The sequence below is a fragment of the Pteropus vampyrus genome, unplaced genomic scaffold, assembly GCF_000151845.1.
Source record: "Pteropus vampyrus isolate Shadow unplaced genomic scaffold, Pvam_2.0 Scaffold50, whole genome shotgun sequence".
Classification (NCBI taxonomy): Eukaryota; Metazoa; Chordata; class Mammalia; order Chiroptera; family Pteropodidae; genus Pteropus; species Pteropus vampyrus.
In genome coordinates this window covers 3,833,236-3,854,698 of record NW_011888831.1, presented here as the reverse complement: position 1 = coordinate 3,854,698, position 21,463 = coordinate 3,833,236, and the positions used below count along the sequence as shown (strand labels likewise).

The window sequence follows — 21,463 nt, the reverse complement described above, 5'->3', positions numbered from 1 at the left end:
AGGAAATCACTCTTTCACTTTCAAAACTCCTTTGAAAAAGGACAAGAAAAGAAAAAAAGATTATTTTAAGTACTTCTTCAATGTGCTTAACCAGGTACCTTCAGATCAGTGAGAATTTTTTCAATCCATGTCGTCACAACTACTATGCCTTCCACTGCCTCAGAGCCCAAAGGCAATGCTTTAAGGGTTAATTCTTTCATCACAGACTCCAACACTACAAATGTAATGGGTTTCCTTGGCTTCTCTAATTTTCTTCGCTTACTTGGTGGTGACTGAAAGAAAAACAAAGCATGGAAGAGGGGAAAGTTATTCAAATAATTAAACTGCATGCATTATAATGAACTCAGCTAGGGAAATTTCCATGCTACCAATTAATTGCACAAAAACACAAAGACCTTTCTTTGCATGTTTATTTTTATTAAAACAACCCTGGAAAATAGGTTTGTCATCTTCCCACTATACAGAAGGAAAAAATAAGATACAGCGAGGCTATATAACCAGCTCAAGGTCACACAGCTAGTAACTACAAAGTTAGGACCTGAACACAAAACCTAGGTTCTTTCTGCCATACCATGCTTCCGATGTTCTGGCTATAGTATGCAACTCCTCCTTAATTAACCTGTTGTGCGCCAGACAGGCTTGTTTAATTATTTCCTTCACAGCATCTCAAAGACTCTAGGGACAATATGTTCTTTTCTATAAAGAACTGCATAGCTTAAAATCATCAACTTGCAATCTGAGTTTATACTTGCTGAGGCTTGAAAGAAAGCAGCTGGTGAGCCACAGCTTGTGAGATCACATGCTAGGAATGACCAGGCACTAAGATAACATGGGCAGAAGAGAAGGGCTGCTGAATCTTGCTTGTGAGAGCCAAGCTAGTGCCTGCTTAAGCACTGCCTCTCAGCTGGGGAGAGGGGACACCAGTATCAATGAGAACACTGTATCTGAAAGCTGGTTCCATATAATTCAAGACTATCATCTTTCTTTTTATTTCAAGCTTAGAAAGTGAATTATATTCTACCCACTAGAGGGACTCAAGTTCCATTTTAAAAACCAAATGACACTGCTGTATTTAAAATTTCTTTAAAAACTTACTACATTTTTTAATGACTCTTAGCTAAGATCAGATATATTATGAACACTTTAAGAGACAGACTTGCATTTGTTGACAAAATTTATTAAAACTTTTAAAAAATTAAGATAATTCTAAGGTCAGGGTCAAAATGAGCAAGTAAGGATTATAAGGAGAAAGTTTAAAAAGAGAAATATCTAGTTAGCTTTGAAAATCTTTTCCTACAAAAAGAAGTGCTTCTGTTAACACCAATTCTACCTGAAAACAGTGATAGAGAACATGCATAGACACATAGTATATGGTCCAATTACTGGGTGAGGCCTTATAAGAATTAAACAGCAACCCCACATCCCATACATGTATGACAAAATAGCCAGTTTATCCTATGCTAGAAAACTTTTAGATGATATTTCTAAGAAACAATCTACATTTTCTCTTTATATCAGATACAAACTAATAAAAAATAAAAATTAAAGAACATTAGAAAACAAGCTTAGATGAAAAGGACCAAAAAAAAAGCATGTGTGCATGAATAAGAACCTGCTCTTGAGAAATGAATAGTAGATTCTAAGTCCTGATTCTGAACTTGTTCAATTAATGTTTCAGACAAGATGAGACAAATTCAAATTGACATTAAGATAGTAGTATTGCTATTTACTCAATCACCCGGCATAAGAAACATAATTTCTACAATCTGCTGAGAGCCTAACACTTTGCACTAAGGAGATTAAAATATGATTATTAAGCTGGGGAGAAATAAAGATGGTGGTGTGTAGGAGAAAGAAAGATGGCAGCGCAAGAATCAGATTCCCCATTCTATTTCCCAACATCCAAGGCTGTTACCATGGAGAGGTCACTGTAACAAGGCAATTCCTGACAGCTCTCCCAGTACTCCAAAGGTCATCTACAAATATGGTAAAAGAACAGTGCCTCGTATCTCTTCTGACAGAGGCGCTAATCATCTGTGCTCACAAATTCCTACCAGCAAAGTGAAGATATTGCTGTGTTTCTCATTTGTCTTGCTAGAGCCAGCCTGCAATATTCTTTATCCAAAAGTAAGAACAGACCCTTCATCATTTCTAGAACTTAAAGGAGAGAAATGCATCCTCACCAAACCTAACAGGAGTTCTATCAAGGATCCACTTTCCAAGTTCTGAAGGAGTCAGAAACAACAAAATAGACAATTTATTGCCCTGATCCAGGACTAAAATGAAAACTTGTCTGTCTCATATATGGCTCTTTTTCCTTGCATCCTGGGCCCAGTTTCCCATATACAATAATTGACAAATCTGGATACACACATACACATAAATATTCTCAGAATTGTTTGTTTTACTATAATATAGAAACTAGGCACTCAAGAGACAGATACTGCATTAAATTCTCAAGCAAAGTTTTTGAATGATTAAAGATTAACTTAAGCCTGGCTTATAGTAATCATACCTCTCTCCTTCATATTTGTACTGAAAGTTCTTAGCAGGCAGGGCCAGATAAAATACAGGAGCAGGTCTTAAGAAATTAATCGTTAAATTCAACTCCACAGGTCCCTGGTAGTAGGTAATTTTATCCCCTGCCACAACGCTAGTAAATAGAAGCTCTGCTTTTCTCCAAATGAGATGATCTTATTCTGCTAATATGCTTATAATCTCAAACCACAAATGTTTTAAATGAAGAGTGCTACACTCAAATTGTCATAATCTAGTTTAGCAGGCAAGACAACATACATAATTCATCATTTTAAAGTATAATGAAAAAAAAAATCAGTCCTTTACAATGGTTAATTCAGTTTAATGCAAAGAACCAGAAGGTAAATTTACAACTTTTGAATTAGAAGATGCACTAATGTTACTCAACTGAAATTACAATTCAAAAGAAATTTGGAGGGGAGCTATAAATCCCATAGGGGATACGCATTTTGTATCTTTGGAACTGGCTTCGATGAATAATAATCAACAGGGAGGAACTTCAAGTGTTATAGTTTGTTGTATTGCTAAAAATACATTAGATTGAACCCACAAATTGGACAAAAATAGTTCTTAAATTTTAAAATATGCTTTACCTATAAGGCTGTCTATAACTTTCTTACATTCTCACTCTTTAATTTTAAGAACTCAGTGGTGCAATCAGTCAAGAAGCTTCAAATTAAATGGAACCTGACACAAACCTGTGTAGCAACTCCCGTCCTGCCAAAGCTCTAATGTTAACTACAGCTAAGGCAAAAACTCCCAATGAAGCCATGAACTGCATGAAATCATTAAGTTCTCCCTAGTAACTTCAGGAAAAGAAGGGAGTCATTCACTAGAGAACTGCTGAGCATGAAGCCACAGACTTCTTGCTTTGACAAAGTAGCATCTAGAATGGTCTTGAGGGGAAAGAGTGCTCTTGGTCATTGCACTGAGATCTTCCCTGCTCTACCACATTCTGAATGGCTACTGTCCCAGGTCCTCCAGGAATAAGTAGAATGCCTGTAGGCTGTTATTCAGCACAGGCTATCATCATTCAGAGAAAGAGCCAAGGGGCCAACACTGACACCTGGATGGAATATAGACAGGAGGTGAGCTGGGAAAGACTACAGACTATCTCACCAGCTGTGTCTTATTCAAACATGGATAACCTCTGCTGCCATGAAGTGAACGGAATATTTTGTTGTTTAAGGGTGTAGCTTTCTTATTAACAGTCCAGTGTGCATTGCTACTGTTATTTTACTCTGACAGGTTACTGTGTAAAATGTCCTGATCATCCCCAGGATATAGGTAAAAACTGTAAAATGTAAAAAAGGGGAAGAAAAGTTCATGTAGAATGCTACCTATCTAAAAAGGGGGTAGGGGGAGTGATGTCAGAAACATGGTGGAGTGAGAGATGTCCCCAGATCTCTCCCCTTAAACAACAATAAGCGGAACATCTAAAACTCAACAAAAGACACCCAAACTGCACACTAGCACATCTGAGCGTAGGATCTGCGCATAAGAGCTACCACAGGTCAGAACCCCAGGTGTTAGGCGGTGGACTGAGAGAAATAAAGAATTTGCCTCTCGCAGATGGAGCTCCCTACAGGAGGAGGGGGAGGGGAGAAGGTGCGGTGAATTCCCTGAACAGCCGTGCCTGGGAGAGCTGTGAGCTCCATGTAGCTGACGGCACAGAAACACAAGTTGATTTTTACCAGCCACGGTTGCAAAACCGAGGCTGAGCCGCAGCCCCCAACTCCCAACCCAGAGGGCCCCTCCTCCCATATCCTCCAAGACCGAACACAGCGGAGCCCCAAGGGAATCTAAGCAAACACTAAGGAAACTGTCGCTAACACTGACAGGGACTGAGACTGAGGGTAGCGAGTGTGATTAAACAGCTATAAGGAAAAAAAAGACATTATTAACATTTTATATAAAGCAGGGATCCAAGAGGCTTAGACACCACCTTCTGGAAAGCAAAAGAAAAATGCCTTCTTTGGAACAGCCTAGAGAGACCTTTATATAATAAATTTTTCTGGGGAAAAAAGCAGGATACACTTCCATTAATGTCCAGGAGGAGAAATAGTTCATTAAACACCATAAACAACCAAGATGACAAAGCATCTCAGAAAGAAAGAGAAAATTTCCAGAAAATAAGCGTACAGACATAGAAATATGCAACTTAAATGGCAAAGAATTCAGAATGGTACTTCTGAAAAAACTCAGTGAGATCCGAAATGAATCATATCAACAATTTCAGGAATTGAAAAATAAACTAGACGAGCAGAATGAGTTCTTTAGCAAGGAGATTGAAACCCTCAGAAAAACCCAGAACAGAACTTCTGGAGATAAAGAACACACTGCAAGAGTTGAAAAATGAAATAGCAAGCTTGGGAAATAGAGTTGACCAAATGGAGGAAAGGATCAGTAATATTGAAGACAGAAATCTAGATATAAATCAGAAGGGAGAGAAACCGAAGAATGAAAAATAATGAAAGAGAAATACAAGAACTAGCTGATACCATCAGGAGAGGAAACACAAGAATAATGGACATTCTCAAAGGAGCAGGGATTAGAAAGCATTTTCAGACAAATAGTTGATGAGAATTTCCCAAATCTAAGGAATGACCTGGAGCTTGGAATTCAAGAAATCAGTAGAATACCCAATTATCTCAACCCAAAAAGGCCTTCACCAAGACACATCGTATTAAAATTATCAAAAATCAACAACAAAGACAGAATTCTCCGGGAAGCCAGGGAAAAGAAGACGGTAACCTATAAAGGAAAACCCATTAGATTATCATCAGACTTCTCAGCACAAATCTTACAAGCAAGAAAGGAGTGGAATCAAATATTCAAACTATTAAATGAAAGGAACTACCAGCCAAGAATAATGTATCCAGCTAAACTCTCCTTTAGATATGATGGAGAAATAAAGACCTTTCCAAACATACAAAAATTGAGGGAATTCTCCACTACGAGGCCTGTATTACAGGAAATACTAAAAAAGGTCAGCTCACCTAAAACAAAATGACAAAAAAATATACATAATTAGGAGTAAGCTGACTATTAGGATGATAGAAGCAGAGGAGTGCAACCCTTACAAAGAACAGGGCATTATAAGCTGAAACGATAAGAAGAGATTTGCTATAGCAAGATAGTAATGAACGTTCAGCATACATAGGGACAAACTGAGATAACAATGACTGAAAAGGGGAGGATTCAAAGATCCAAATTTGCAAAGGGGAATAGAGATAAGGCAAGTGCATAAGAAAATGGACGACTGTATATATATAACTATCTTTTACATATTTGTAATGGTAACCACACGCCAGAGATTCAGAAGTATATAACATAAAACAAGAAGAACCAGAGGGAAAATATACAGAAGCCAACCAAAATAAAGAAAACAGAAACACAAGGACCAGGAAGCAATGGAAACACCGAGCTACCAGAAAGCAAAAGATAAAATGGCTATAAGAAGTCCTCATATTTCAATAATCACTCTAAATGTAAATGGACTGAACTCACCAATAAAAAGGAACAGTTGCAAAGTGGATCAAAAAACAAAAGTAAACCATATGCTGCCTCCAGGAGACACATCTCAGTTCCAAAGACAGATACAGACTCAAAGTGAAAGGGTAGAAAATGATATTTCAAGCAAATGGCATTCAGAGAAAAGTGGGAGTCGCAGTACTAATGTCGGATGAAACAGACTTCAAAATAAAAAAGGTAAAGAAAGATACTGAGGGACACTTCATAATGATAAAGGGAATCATGCACCAAGAAGACATAACACTTATTAATATTTATGCTCCCAATCAGGGAGCCCTGAAATATATAAAGCAATTACTAACAGAACTGAAGGGAGAAACAGACCAAAACACTATCATAGTAGGGGACCTAAATAGCCCACTGTCAGATATGGACAGATCATCCAAACAGAAAATCAATAAGGAAATAACATCCTTAAATGACACATTAGACCAACTGGACGTAACTGACATTTATAGAACCTTTCATCCCAAAACGACTACTTATACATTCTTCTCTAGTGCACATGGAACATTCTCAAGGATTGACCACATACTGGGACACAGAGATAGCTTCAACAAATATAAGATGGTTGAAATCATACCAACCATATTCTCTGACCATAATGCTTTGAAACTAGAGATTAACTGCAAAAAGAAATCAGGAAAAACCACAAATACACGGAGATCAAACAACATGCTACTGAAGAATAACTAGGTCAGGGAAGAAATAAAAAGAGAGATCAAGAGATACATAGAAACGAATGATAATGATAGTACAACATATCAAAACTTTTGGGACACGGCAAAAGCGGTGTTAAGAGGAAAGTTCCTATCATTATAGGCCTATCTCCAAAAACAAGAACAAGCTCAAATAAACAACCTAACACTTCATCTTAAAAAACTAGAAAAGGAAGAAAACCTGAAGCCTAAATTCAGCAAAAGGAAAGAAATAATCAAAATTAGAGCAGAAATAAATGAAATTGAAAACAAAAATAATAATAATAAATGCAACAAAGAGCTGGTTCTTTGAGAAGTTTAATAAAATTGACAAACCCCTGGCTAGACTCACTAAAGAAAAAAGAGAAAGGACACAAATAAACAAAATCAGGGATGAAAGAGGGGAAATTACAACAGACCCCTCAGAAATACAAAGGATCATACAAGAATACTATGAAAAAGTATATAACACCAAATTTAATAACCTAGAAGAAATAGACCAGTACTTAGAAAAATACAACCTTCTTAGACTGAATCAAGAAGAACTGGAAAATCTAAATAGACCTATCAGCAATATGGAAATTGAAACAATCATCAAAAACCTACCAAAAAGTTGAAGTCCAAAATCACATGGCTTCACCAGTGAATTCTACCAAACGTTCAAAGAAGATTTAATACCTATTCCCTTTAAACTCTTCCAAAAAATCAAAGAGGAGGCAATACTTCTTAACTCATTTTATGAGGCCAATATTACCCTGACACCAAAACCTGATAAAGACTATACAAAAAAAGAAAACTACAGACTAATGCAAAAATCCTAAATAAGATACTAGTGAACCGAATACAGCAACATGTTAAAAAGGATATATACCATGATCAAGTAGGCTTGATCATCCCAGGGGCTCAGGGATGGGTCAACATCTGCAAATCTAATGTGATATACCACATAAACAAATTAAGAATCATATAATCATAGCAATAGATGCAGAAAAAGCCTTCGATAAGTTATGATCAAAACACTTAACAAAATTGGTATAGAAGGAAAGTACCTTATCATAATAAAGGCCATCTATTACGAATTCTCGGCCAACATTATACTTAATGGTGAAAAACTAAAAACCTTCCCTTTAAGATCAGGAACAAGGCAAGGCACTATCGCCACTCTTATTCAATATAACATTGGAGGTCCTAACAAGTGCAATCATGCAAGAGAAAGATATAAAAGGCATCCAAATAGGAAACGAAGACATCAAACTGTCAATATTTGCAGATGACATGATTCTCTATATAGAAAATCCTCAGGACTCCACAAGAACACTACTCAAAACAATAAGCAAATACAGTAAAGTCTCTGAACACAAAGTCAATGTTCAAAAATCCATAGCATTCCTATACTCTAATAATGAAGTGTCAGAAAAAAAAATGGAAAAAATAATTACTTTTGCAATTCCGACAAAAAGAATAAAATGCCTAGGAATAAATCTAATGAAACATGTGAAGGGCCTATATAATGAAAGCTATAAGACCCAATTAAAATAAATCAAAGAAGATACAAAAAAATGGAAAGATATTCCGTATTCTTGGATTGGAAGAATCAACATAATTAAAATGACCATATTACCTAAGGTATTATACAGATTTAATGCAATCCCCATCACAATCCCATCGGCATTTTTAAAGAAACAGACAAAAACTCATCAGATTTGTGTGGAAGCACAAAAGACCTTGAATGGCCAAAGCAATCCTGAGAAAAAATAACGAGGCTAGAGGCATCACTCTGTCCTACTTCAAATTATACTACAAAGCGACAATAATCAAAATGGAATGATATTGGCAGAAAAACAGATTCATGGACGAGTAGAAGAAAATTGAGAGTTTGGAAATAAACCCATATTTATATGGGCAAATAATTTTCAACAAAAGAGCCAAAAACAAACAGTGGAGAAAGGAAAACCTCTTCAATAAAAGGTGCTGGGAAAACTGGAAAGTCACCTGCAAAATAATGAAACTAGACTGTTGTCTATTACCACACACCAAAAATTAACTCAAAAGAGATTAATGACCTGAATATAAGACCTGAAACAATAAAATGATAGAAGAAAACATAGGAACTAAACTCAAGGACCTTGGACTCAAAGAAGATTTTATGAATTTGACCTCAAAGGCAAGGGGAGTAAAAGCAAAAACAAATGAATGGGACTACATCAAACTCAAAAGCTTCTGCACAGCAAAAGAAATTGTCAACAAGGTAAAGAGACAACCATCTGAATGGGAAAATATATTTGCAAGCAATGCCTCAAATAAGGGCCTAATATCCAAAATATACCAAGAACTCAAAAGACTCAATAACAACAAAAAAAAAACAAATGATCCAATCAAAAAATGGGCAGAGGACCTGAACAGACACTTCTCCCTAGAGGACATACAAATAGCCAACAAATATATGAAAAGATGCTCACCAACACTAACTATTAGGGAAATACAAATCAAAACCACAATGAGATACCATCTCAAACCTGTTAGAATTGCACATGGAAGCAACCGAAGTGTCCTATGATAGATGATTGGTTAAAGAAGCTGTGGTACATATATACAATGGAATATTACTCAACCATAAAAAGAGATGAAATACTGCCATTTGCGACATCATGAATGGACTTCGAGATAATCATGCTAAGCAAAATAAGTCAGATAGAAAAAGTTGAAAATCACATGATATCACTTATATGTGGGATATAAACCTAAAAGCAACAAATGAACAGGACAAACAAACAGAGGCTCATGGACATGGACAACAGACTAGTGGTTACCAGAGGGTGGGAGGAGGGAGGAGGTAGATGGAGTAAAAGGGGTCAAATATGTGGTGACAGAAAGAAATCTAACTATGGGAGGTGAATAGACAGTGTAAATATATATATGCCTTACTGTTAAAATGTACAGCTGAAACATTGGATTTTGTTAATCAATGCCACCATAAAAATTAAATTAAAATAAATAAGTTAATTAAACCCTTACTTTGCTGCAAATAAGTAAATAAAATTCTTAAAAAAATAAAATTAAAAGGGGTTGGAGGTTGAGGGGCTGGAAGAAAGAGGTGAAGAGTTAAAGTACAAATTAGTAGTTGATAGACAGTCACTGGGATAAGGAACACAGCATAGGGAATTCAGTTAACATTAATGTAATGCCTATGTGTAGAGCCAGAGGGAAGATAGAGGTATGGGGGGATCGTTTCATAAATGATAGAAATGTCTTATCAATGTATTATATACTTAAACTAATAAAATTTAAAAAATAAAAAAAAGAGGGTGATTATAACTCTACGGGTGTATTTCCTTATATTAAAAATACAATGGAAGGATAAATTATAAAATCATTTAAATAGTAACCTAGGGAGCAGTGAGGGATTAGGGTGAATGAGACAAGAGAAAGAAGCTAGCCTTCTGACTATACCTTTTTTGTTTGAGATTTGATACCGAAACCATGTAAATATATTTTACAATTACAAAACAAAATTAAATAATACAAAAAAGGCAATCCCTAAAAATAATTGCAAATGACCTTAAAACCTATCATGAGATTGTCCCCAAGGACAAAAGAAATGAAAAATATAGCTATTTTCAGAAATCTTTTTGTTGACAGTAATGTTCATTTTGAGACTTATAGCATATTGTGGATCAAAACAAATGAGTAATTATGTTAGTATGGTTGATGATTGCAATTTCTGATAAGGAATTTTTGAATGGTAGATATAGATGGACAACTGATGTTGGGTAGAAACAATAAAAAGTATCAACATGAACTTAGAATGAACTTCATCTTTAAAAGGAAAATAATAATAATTCCTAGCTTTACCCACTGAAAAAGGCTAAAAACAATGATCAACCCAATAATGACCAATGTAGTTCCCATATAAATACCTCTAAACACCATTTCCCACTAAAATAAAGCAGAGGTCCTTGGAGAAACGGTTGATTGCAGAAAAAAATATGAGCCAGGAACAACTTGTAATATTAGAAAGCAAGGAAGCTACGAAAGACTGTAACAGTCTTCATAAGAAGACTGAGGAGTCAACCTGAATAAATCCTTCAAGGCCAAAGATCGACCAATAAAGATAATAAGTGTAAGATATTAAAAAATATTGAAAGTGTAAATCCATGAGTTCAGGATACTCGAAAAACAAAAGCTAAACCATTCTCTTTGGTCATTTTTGGGAGATAGGGAACCATCAACTCATCATTCTTAAAACTGAAATATAAAGCAATATAATCAAGCATTTATACTGCCTTTACCAGATGAACTGTTGAGTAACCAAATAATTGATATCAGGAAGTTTCTCTTTATAAAAAGTACTTCAGCTAATAATGAATGATAGAACTGAAATATCAATATTTTGCAATTCTAAATTAATGGATTTAGGCAATGATTATCAATGATTGCTCACATTACAAAAGGACACAAGCAAACATTATGTGCCTCCTGATGGAAGTGTAGCATACACCACCTAGAAAGTAGTCTTGCCCCTCTCCATCCATTCCCCAAAATCAAGCCTGTATCTGATCAAGACTCTGGATCTAACTACCAATTACTGGAAAAACAGGGCCTGAGGAACCTGTTACCCCCACAAAGATGCACTCAGAAAAGTCCAGGTGTGAAAAATCTATAGGATAAATATCCTAGTTTCTTCAACAAATTACAAAGGAAGGAGAGAGGGGAAGAAGAAGAAGAAGAGGCAGGGAGAAATAGGGAGGCACTATAGAGTAAAAGTAAACGTAAAAGCATATTAACTTCCTGTGATGACAGAAATGTTCATTATCTGTGCTGGCCGAGATGGTAGCTTCTAGCCCCACGTGGCTACTGAACAGTTGAAATACAGCTATTTAGACTGAGATAATAAAATTTTAATTTTAGTTTTAATTAATTTTAAGAGTCACATGTGCTAGCGGCCAGAATATTGGACAGCAAAGATCAAGAGATATGAAGGCATCATCACCATAGGAACTAGAATCCACTAAAATATTTTCTCTCTGAGGAGTGGGATAGTGTAAAGAAGTTGAGATGGGGCCAATTTGCTTTTATCATAAATTCTCTTGTACTGCTTGTTGTACAACTTTCTGTATGTATTATTTAGGCATAAATTAAAATTTAATTTAAAAAAAGAAACTACTCTTTGAGTATGTGAAACACAGTCAAAATTATTAACAGTAGTTATCTCTGGGTGGTGAAATTTATGGTAATTTTATTCCTTAAAAAATTATCCATATTTTCTAAAATATTTACCATAAGGAAACATCAAAAAAAGCTAAAACTTTTTAAAAAAATAGTGCCTTAAACTTAATCCCCTCTTCTCCAATGAAGGAAGGTAGAAAAAAGGTATACTGGTTCAGTAAATATTAAGTGCCAACTACCATGTACTGCTCAAAAATTTTGTAGGATAAATGAAAAAATATATGATTCGTGCCCTCTGGGAACTTCCAAATTAATGGATAAATCAAGATGTCTGTGGTATAAACATTCGAAATAAGCTATGTGAGTTTTAAAAGCAATTTTAACAAAATTCCAAATTCCAAAAAAGAATTCCTTTAGGAATTAAAAATAATTATAAGCTGAAATCAAAATGTTCTGATAAATAATAATAGAATAAATGTAAGACCAGCCAATCTAGCACTGTATTTAATTCTGAAAGCTGCATTTCGGAAATAGAAAGGTAAAAGTAAATAAAAAAACAGAAATACTGAATTAACCAATTTTTACAATTTATAAAATAAATCTTATTTGTCATACTTTGTAGCAATAGCAACAGAACCAAATGATAAATATATCTTCTTAGATTGTCAATTTGACCCAATATTTACTCTGATTTTAAAAAATGAAAACACACACATATATATTATGAAATAGAATACAAAATTTGAATGGACTTTAAAGAGAAAAGAGGAGACTACATGAGCATAGAGTACTTTCTGGGAACTTCTTTATTGTTACCTTGATGCTCAGGGGTTTGTCAATAACTGTTTTCTGCTATAACTGGTACTTCAGTGGAAAATTATGAGAATCACTTTACCACTTCATTTGTTCCTTCATTCTCATTCATTTAACAATTATTATTTGAGGACCAGATGTTACGCTAGGTTGATGCCACATAAAAGATAAAATAATGGGAATATGGACAAAGCACTATAGTGAACACAGGAGAAGGATCCCAATATCAGCTTAAGAAGAGTCAGGGCAAGCTTCACAGGTGGTAACTTGATAGACAAGGAGTTTGATGGTCAGAGAGAAAGAGAGGAATTGCCAGGCAATTTTTAGTTATCTATTGACTATTTGGATATTCTCTTTATGTCAACAACAACAAAAAAGGAATCCCAGAGAGCAGTAGCTCAACATTACTGGAGCATCAAATACAGGGAAGGGTGGGTGAAAAGGAAAGAAATGATGAGAAATTATAACTACAATATGTTTTATTGAGCACTTACATATCAGGCACTGTGTTAAGTATATTTAATCCTCAAAACACTCCTAGGTGGTAGGTACTATTAATACCCTCCACTTTACAGATGAGGAAACTGAAGCTTAGAGAAGTTAAGCAATCTGTTCAACATAAAGATAGGTAGGGGCCAGCTCATAAAAGGCATTTTCTAAACACCATGCAATAGTTTTGATGTTATCCACCATGCCACAGTTAAACAAAATACCAATACAAAATATGCCACAAAGAAGTTTATGGTGAATATAAATGGCTGAAAAAAATAAGTACAAGTCCAGAGCTTTCTATGGGCTGAATGGTTAAGACAGCTTTATGCAGAAATTGGAATTGAGCTGGGCTGTAGTGAAGTGTGAGGAATGGACAAGGCAGAGAAAGGTCTGTGAGCAAAGGCTGCACAGTCACTGAGAAGTCTATGGAGGCTAATATGGTAGAAGATAGTATAGTCAAGAAAACAGGGAGTGATTACAATGGAAGGGAAAGTCAAAGACAGATATGGGAGACCCAAAAAGCCAAATGAGGAGCCCATTGGCAGTAGGAAGCCACTCAGGAGTTTTTGAGCAGAATGGTTGGTGAGCTTAGGATGAACCCAAAAGACTCTTACACGAGAAGAGAGGCTGTTGGGGATGGCCTATAAGCAAGATGATGAAGGACTATATGAGTAGGTATTACATGGACAGGCTGGAACAAACAGTGGTTCTTTGGAAAGCAGAGTATCATACTGACTAAGAGCACAGGCTATGAAATCAGATTGACCTGAGTTCCAACCTGACTTTTTAGAAGCTCCAGTTTAGTCATCTAGAAAGTGGGGATAATACCGTCTAATTCAGGTTGTCAAGTTTAGATAAAATGACATAATGTGTGTGAAGCATTCAAATAACAAAGGTATATGCAGTGCTTCAAATATACTAAATCTATTAACTTCCTGCTCTCAATGTTGCGCCTTAGTACAAGTCCTATATCATTCCTGCTAACATTCAGAAAATACTGAGCACCAAGTACCAGTCAGATATCGACAATTAATTCCTCCTCCATGAAGTCGTCTCTGACAAGCCCATCCTGAACAGCTACCTTTTCTGAACTCCCTAACTCCCAGCCATTCTTGTCCCTTACCATTCATTTCAGTACTTACCTATACACAATTCTGCATCAATACTTCAAGTGTTTTTCTCTCCTATTAAACTAATCATTTGAAGAGATAGTAAATGGTGTCTTATTTCTAGGGTATTATCACATTGAAGATCAGACTTAATAAGAAAAATAACTAAGAACAGGGTCCTTAGCTTTGGTTTTGCTCAAGAGCTCAGCCCTAAACATCTGTTTTGTAGCGTAATGTGTAGCTGGTATAGTACTGACTGTCAAACCATTTCTTAACAGTGAATCCTCTCAACAAATAAAACCAATAAATAATACTGCTAAAAGATCAGCTTTGATTAAAATGTGAGGTCTGAGAGTACCAGCATGATGTCTACATGCAACTGTTATCCCCTGGGACACCTACAAGTTACCCTAATCTATCTGGAACTAGTTTGAAAACCTATGGAATAGTAAGTAGAGCACTGACAGGAGATCCCAACTCTGACACTGACAAGGCTACCTAATTAATATGACTTGTCCCCTCCATTTGCTCTCCAAAAGGCCCTCTAGTTGTTATTCTGTAGACAGGAAAGTCCCAGGCAATGTCCTGAACACAGGGGAAGAATTTTTTAAAACCAGAGTTCCTAGGCAATGCTCATACCAAGAGTGCACAACTTGCTAGAGCCACATTATTTTTCCTTTTTCCTTTAACAAGTATCAAACTTCTAAAAGCAAAGCTAAAATAATGCCTAGAGCAATTACAAGAGAACCTGGGACAAAGGGGCATTCTAAGTGCCTTGTTAAAATTCTGTAAAGAATAGTCCTTACAAGATGCTTCCTTATATGCATCATCAATCAGAAATGATTGTACAAAAATTCTATCAACATTAGGACTCATCTTTTTGTTGCTTACATAAATCCAGACCAGTAATGGGCTTAGTGTAGGCACTTGAATCAGTGGTGAATTAGAATTTTTCAGCATTCGGCACCAAAAGAAACAAGTCAGTAGGCCTGAGACAAGTGAAAACAGAAGTTGCCATAGTAACTTGCACATTTACCCTAAAAAGGCAGGAATGGGGGTAGGGTGGGGAAGTAGGTCAATATTTCTCTTAACTAGCTCTAGTTCTTGGCTTCTTCTCTTCATCTAAAAGATCATCCTTTTCTCTCCCCACTCCCAACAGAAGCAAGAGGAGGAAAGTCAGGTAACAGTCACCCCTTCGAAAAGCAAGGGGTGGGGAGAGGTCCAGGTAGAGAAAAGGAGAACAGGGAGGACAGCCCACCAAGAGCCTCATGAGTACCCTGGGACTACCTCTGGGAAAACAGTTGTTGGTGAAGGGCACTAGTGCTAAGAAACTGTTGCTGGGTTACCACGAATCAGAAATTGCCATTTTCCCTGTAGTAGTTTAAGTGCACGTAATGGAACACTTGGGAATGCATTATTAACAGCTTTGGATTGGCATAGTGGTGGGGAGGAATGAGTACTCTGGCATGGGATAAATCTGAGGCTCTTAGCAAGAGGCATTCTTTGATGGCTGAAACTATGAACAGGGCTCAAGGATGACCTAAAAGACAGACAGGGAGGGAAGAAGGCTTAGAAGATTCTTTTTTAAAATAAGCTGATTTTGTTAACACAGAAACAAAGTGCCCTTTGATACTTTGATCTGAAATAACCACTAATCCAAGAGGGCAAGGGCAACTCTGGTCTCTGAGATGGTATGGAGAGGGCCAGAGATCATCATCAGCTCTTCTTCCTGCAGTGCCAACAAATGTGGGAAGCAGATTAAACAAAACGCACTTGGAAACAGGGGCACTTCCATCTCCGTACAACTATTAGTGTCTGCACAGGAATAACCTAGGACATTACTAATGATTTTAACCATCTAGTGTGAAAGCCCTGGTATTCTAGATGACAAAAAAAAGTGGGAGGTCAAAAAAGCAGAAACATCTTTTTAACCAGTCAATATTTCAAACTCTAACTTTTACATACCATACAGCATTCATTGTACAGAGGTGGGTCTAGGCTTACATGGGACAGGTCATTCAAACTTGACTGGGAAACTTACTTCAATCCAGTAGCATATCTAGTTGCAGAGTATAGCAAGGACAGGCTCGGTTTCAAATTTGAGCTCATGTACTCAGAAACATCTGCAAATTCTCCCTCTGTACTTCTGCACATGTGTCTACTCCTCTGTCCTAAGAGGAGGGAAAGAGGCTCAAAGACACAGTAACATTTAAGATGACTTTAGAGACCAAGAGTAGCCAAGACCTTGGGAGAGGACCACCAAGAACAAGGACAAGGGATATTATATGGACAAAGACAGGAGATATTGTATGCATAGAGGATTAGAGACCTGAAGAACCAAGTACTAGGCCTCCATCAATACTATGGGCAGAAGAAGCACATGCCATGCAATGGGTGCATAAACTTAAGGCTGGAGGATCCAGGCAACAATAAGTCAATCACTCGTGCAAGAACAAATGCTATTTTATTACTCTCTCTCAGTACGGCCCAGAAAATGTATTCAGTCTCACCAGTTCATAAGCATGTTTTCCTTTACATATAGTAGCACAGAGAGCAAGAAGTTTGTGAAACAAATCATTTTTTAAAATGTTCTATTACAGAAAATTTGAAGCTCAAGCATACACAAAGTAGAGACGAGAAGATAAAGACCTATCATCCAGCTTCAAAACTGATCAATAATCTAGGGCTAATATTAAAGTCAAGATAGGGATTATTCTAGTGAAGAGTTCTAAATGTTAAAAAAGCCTGCAACCCAATATGGCCATTTCTATATTGACTCAGGAACCCAAGGAGATAGCTACTCTGGGAAAGCAGCAGTAGCAAAGGAAAATAAACAATTTCCATTTCAATTCTTGAGAAGTGTCCAGCAGAATAATTAAACCCTCAAGTATTTCCACAGAAGTTGTATTACCTGAATATTTAATTCCTAAAAAATACATTTCCAATTCATTTATGTTTGCTAAGCAAGAATCACTGTGTTGCCCTGACCCATGAGAAAGGCTCCACATCACCAGAGTCAGCCTTCCAGGACTGTGTCTTGTTTATAATCACTTTCCATTTTGACATAAGCATTTGGGGCAAACTTCAGGAAAACAAGATAGTACAAATTTAGTTCATTTATGACCTATTAAAACTCGCCATGTGCTGGCATTTGGAAAAACAGAAGCAAGATATCTACTTACTGGTACTGTTACATCATCGTAAAAACTCCAAGCTAAAGCCCATCTCATTGTCCGACCTTGACAGAATTCAGTGTAGGTGACTTTAGGAACCTGAAACCAACAACACAGCATCTCACCAAAATGTAGTCATTCTACCAGTGTTTCTGGCTGCTGCCTCATGTTAAATCATGTATTGGTCTTTCTTTTTATCAGTTAACAAACACTACTATCCAACAACAGTTATGCATAGATGCCTAATAATAAATAGATTATATATAAACAAAGTTGTGGGGTTTTTCTCCCCCCATAAAACATTAGAGAGAAAATTTATGGTTCTGGCTTGGAAGTGCAAATATATCAAACACCCAAAAAAAAGCTCTTCAGAGAATTATTGGTAAAATGATTAATTTTTTTTTTTTTTAAAAGAAAGCAAGCCACCAAAGTCCAGCTAGACACAGCGATGTAGTCTCCCTTTTATCTATCAGATTTTGGAAAGAAAATTAAACACTACATTGTAACTGTTATAATTTTAATATAGAAAAGGTGTGGTAGAAAAAATAAGATGAGTAGAATGTCAGAAAGTAACCAAAACTTGGTTTCTACCACTGACCCCACATCTGATCTCTTTCTCTGAAAAGTCACCCTGTTCATGCTTACTCAGGCCAAAACACCAGAAACTGGGAGGAGAGACAGGGGTAGTATTTATTTGTCATCTGCTTTTCGAAACAGAAGCAAGGAGCTGATGCACCATAAGGGGAAGCACAGTGGACTGAGGATCATTCTGGTTCTAGCTGTTCTTTGATAACCAGATGTGTGACCTGGAACAAGCCCCCTAACTTATGTAGCCTTGAGTTTCCGCAGTTAAAAGGAGTCAGGTGTGGGGTCAGTGGTATGCAGACGCCAGGTTTTTTGATTTCTGGTTTCTCTGATATTCTACTTATCCTGTTTTCCCACTCTTTTTTCTGTTATAAGTAATTATCAAAGGAGACCAAATATTTTAACAATTTATAAAAAGTTCCTTTTGTCCTTAAAATTACAAATTAAAAAAATAAATAAATAGAACCAAAAAACCCTCTTAGAGTTTTAAGTTATAAAGGAAAATTCTGTATTCCAACTACCATCAAAAGTAGATACACAAGAACAGTAATGATAAAGGCTTACGCCTTGTATGCGAAGTTCTTCTTTCAGAGGAGCAAGGCTGCATTTCTTTCCTAGCATACAGCTATACCACCTAGGAAAAAACAAAATCAGACAAATAAAATACTGTTTATGTAGATACATTTTTAAATTAAGCATTACTAAAGTGAACAAAATGAGAACAGTAGCAAACAAATACTGAGTTAAGTTATAAGTGACAATAACAAGAATTGTACATGTATTTAGACAAAGAACAAACCCAGCAAAGGAAAACAAGCCAAAAGCAACATAAAAAACAAAAATAAAAACCCACAAAGCCTCTCCAGTGATTCAGGGCTGTTATATATTTAGAAAGGGAGTGAAAGAGAGAGAGGTCTCACCTGTGATACTCAAATACAGGCCATTTAGCCTTAGGACAGAAATTAGTCAATAAATAACAATAAAAACATGTATACTTGAAATGAATATAATGTTGTATGTCAATTATAACTCAACTAAAAAATACAGGTACCATATAACACCCCCTCACCATATTGAGTAATTTAAAAATCTAGCATGAACCTCTATTTTGAAACGCCCCTATCTGCAAATAATTAAGAATATATATTATACTAGAGTTTCAATAGAACATGAAATCAATTTCTTTTATAGTAAATACAAATCGGAATGTGGAGAAAATGGAGTGAACTGGTTAAAACGTAAAAGGACAAAATTTATTTCTTCTGATTATTCTAAAAAGTTTGTAAAGTATAAAATTTATATAGCATTTCTCATCAATCTATGAAGGATTAACTACTATGGGAATTGCTTTTCTACCATAAACAAGTAGGAAACTGGGCAAAATATATGAAACAGTTGTTTTTCAGACGTTGGACAACTGCAGTGAAAATCTACAATCTCAGAGAGAAAAACAATGTGTGAGTCCTACAACTGCCAGAGCTTATTGCTTGAAGGAAATTTCCAAGCTGCAATGCAGGGAAAGGAAACTCAAAGGGAGCCTAACAATCTTGCTAAATTCATGAGATAGATATTGAGATTCAGAGAGGCCGAGGCAGTAAAGATTTGAATAGCAAAATACAAGAGAAGTAGCTGCACAGAGAGAAAATTCTGGGTATCTGCAGATGAGTTCCTCGGAATATTTTGCAGAATAATGATCTGCACATGTGGGGTGAAACTCAGTGAGGCTAGGAAAAGAAATCACATAAAACAGTAAGCTGAACAATCCTGGAGTCCAGAGAGAGCTGGGACTAGTTTGTGTTTCTACTAGTGAGAGCAGAAAGCTCTTGTTAATTAAAGGAATATCTAGTAGAGTTTTGGAAAGAATACTTTGTAATGGGGCTAGAGGCTATTCTATATGTACTCTAATGAAGCTTAAAAGCCAAGATTCAAAAGGATCAAACTGATCACAAGTAACTTAAGCATCAGAACAAAGTCCAACACTCTTTTTAAAGAAATACAATGAAACACAGCACCCCGAAACATAAGATTTGCAATGTCTACCATCTAATAAAAATTTAACAGACATTAAAAGAAGCAAAAAAATGACTCACAACCAGAATTAAAAAATCAATCATTAGGAGTTCCAGTCAAGATGGTGGAGTAGGTAAATGCTGTGCTTGCCTCCTCTCGCTATATAAAAATTACAACTAAACTACAGAACAGCCATCATTGGGAGTCACCTGAAGTCTAGCTGGACAGAAGTCCTACAATGGGGGACACATAGAAAAGGTTACCTTGAGACTGGTAGAAGGGGCAGAGACGCGAAACAAGCTAGTCCGGCACTCATGTGTGGCAGTTGAGAATCGGAAGAAATATCTCAGTTACGGAGATCTCCCTGGAAAAACAAGGAGTCCTGATCCCACATTGGGTTCCCTAGCCCAGGGGTCCAGTGCCAGAAAGAGAAGTCCCCACTTCTGGCTGTGAAAACCAGCAGAGATTGTACTGAGTGAAATGAAGAGCCTCTGGAATCACAAACATTCCTCCTAAAGGGCTTGTGTGCAAATTTACTTGCTGACTAACTCACTCTCTTTGAGCTCCAGGGCTGAGGCAGTAGCTCAGGAGGTGCCAGGTACATACAGGGAAGAACTGAGTTGTCCAGCTTTGGAGAAGGGCTGGAGGGGGAGCTTCTTCTGGACAGAAGCACTGGCAGAGGGCATTGTTCCTTTGTTGAGCCCACCCCACCCAGATTACAGATGCAGGCAGCCACCATATCTGAATCTCCATCAACCAGGATAATACTGGTCACCCCACTCTGGTGATTCCCTGAGACCCCACTCCACTCAACCTGCAGGCCGACCCAAGCTGCTTCCAGTGGAATTTCCATACAAACAGCCTGTCTTGGCTCATGCTTCGGACTTTTCCAAAATCTCTCAAAGATTCACAAAACCTAAATAAGCAGCATATGGCCTTGACGTGCTCCATACCTCTTGCTGAGCAGCCCCAAGCCTAGCACTAGTGGCAGCTGGCCTCAGTTTGCAGCTTGGCCTCTCGAGGCACATCCAAGCCCAGAGTGGGTGGTGGCCATTTGTGGATCACTTGGTGGCTCATGCCAGGTGGCCCCAGTAGGGTGCAGGCTACAGCTAAACTTGCCTTGTAGCAAGGCCCCTCCCAGGAGGCCCTGAACTGGATCAATCTGAGCCAGAGCACCACCTAGGGTCATATCTGAAGACCACACACCCAAAGGGCAGACAGAGCAGGCACCAGAGCTCTACTAAAGCAAATCCTGCTCTGTAGGGTCAACCCCTGAACAACAGCTCCTCTACCGATCATGCCCAGTCCTCCCACTGACATGCAAACAGGAACCTAGGCTCAACTA

The 21,463-nt window shown here is 37.0% G+C and overlaps 1 protein-coding gene across 1 annotated transcript in view; it reads right to left on the bottom strand.

Moving 5' to 3' along the window:
* METTL16 (methyltransferase like 16) overlaps positions 1-21,463 on the bottom strand; it is a 67,289-nt gene that overhangs the window by 6,173 nt on the left and 39,653 nt on the right. The window contains exons 7-9 of the mRNA XM_011359837.2: positions 18,673-18,742; positions 17,533-17,622; positions 99-272 (exon numbers count right to left, since the gene is read on the bottom strand). Coding sequence (XP_011358139.1) covers positions 99-272; positions 17,533-17,622; positions 18,673-18,742 — 334 coding nt within the window. The remainder of the gene's footprint in view (positions 1-98; positions 273-17,532; positions 17,623-18,672; positions 18,743-21,463) is intronic.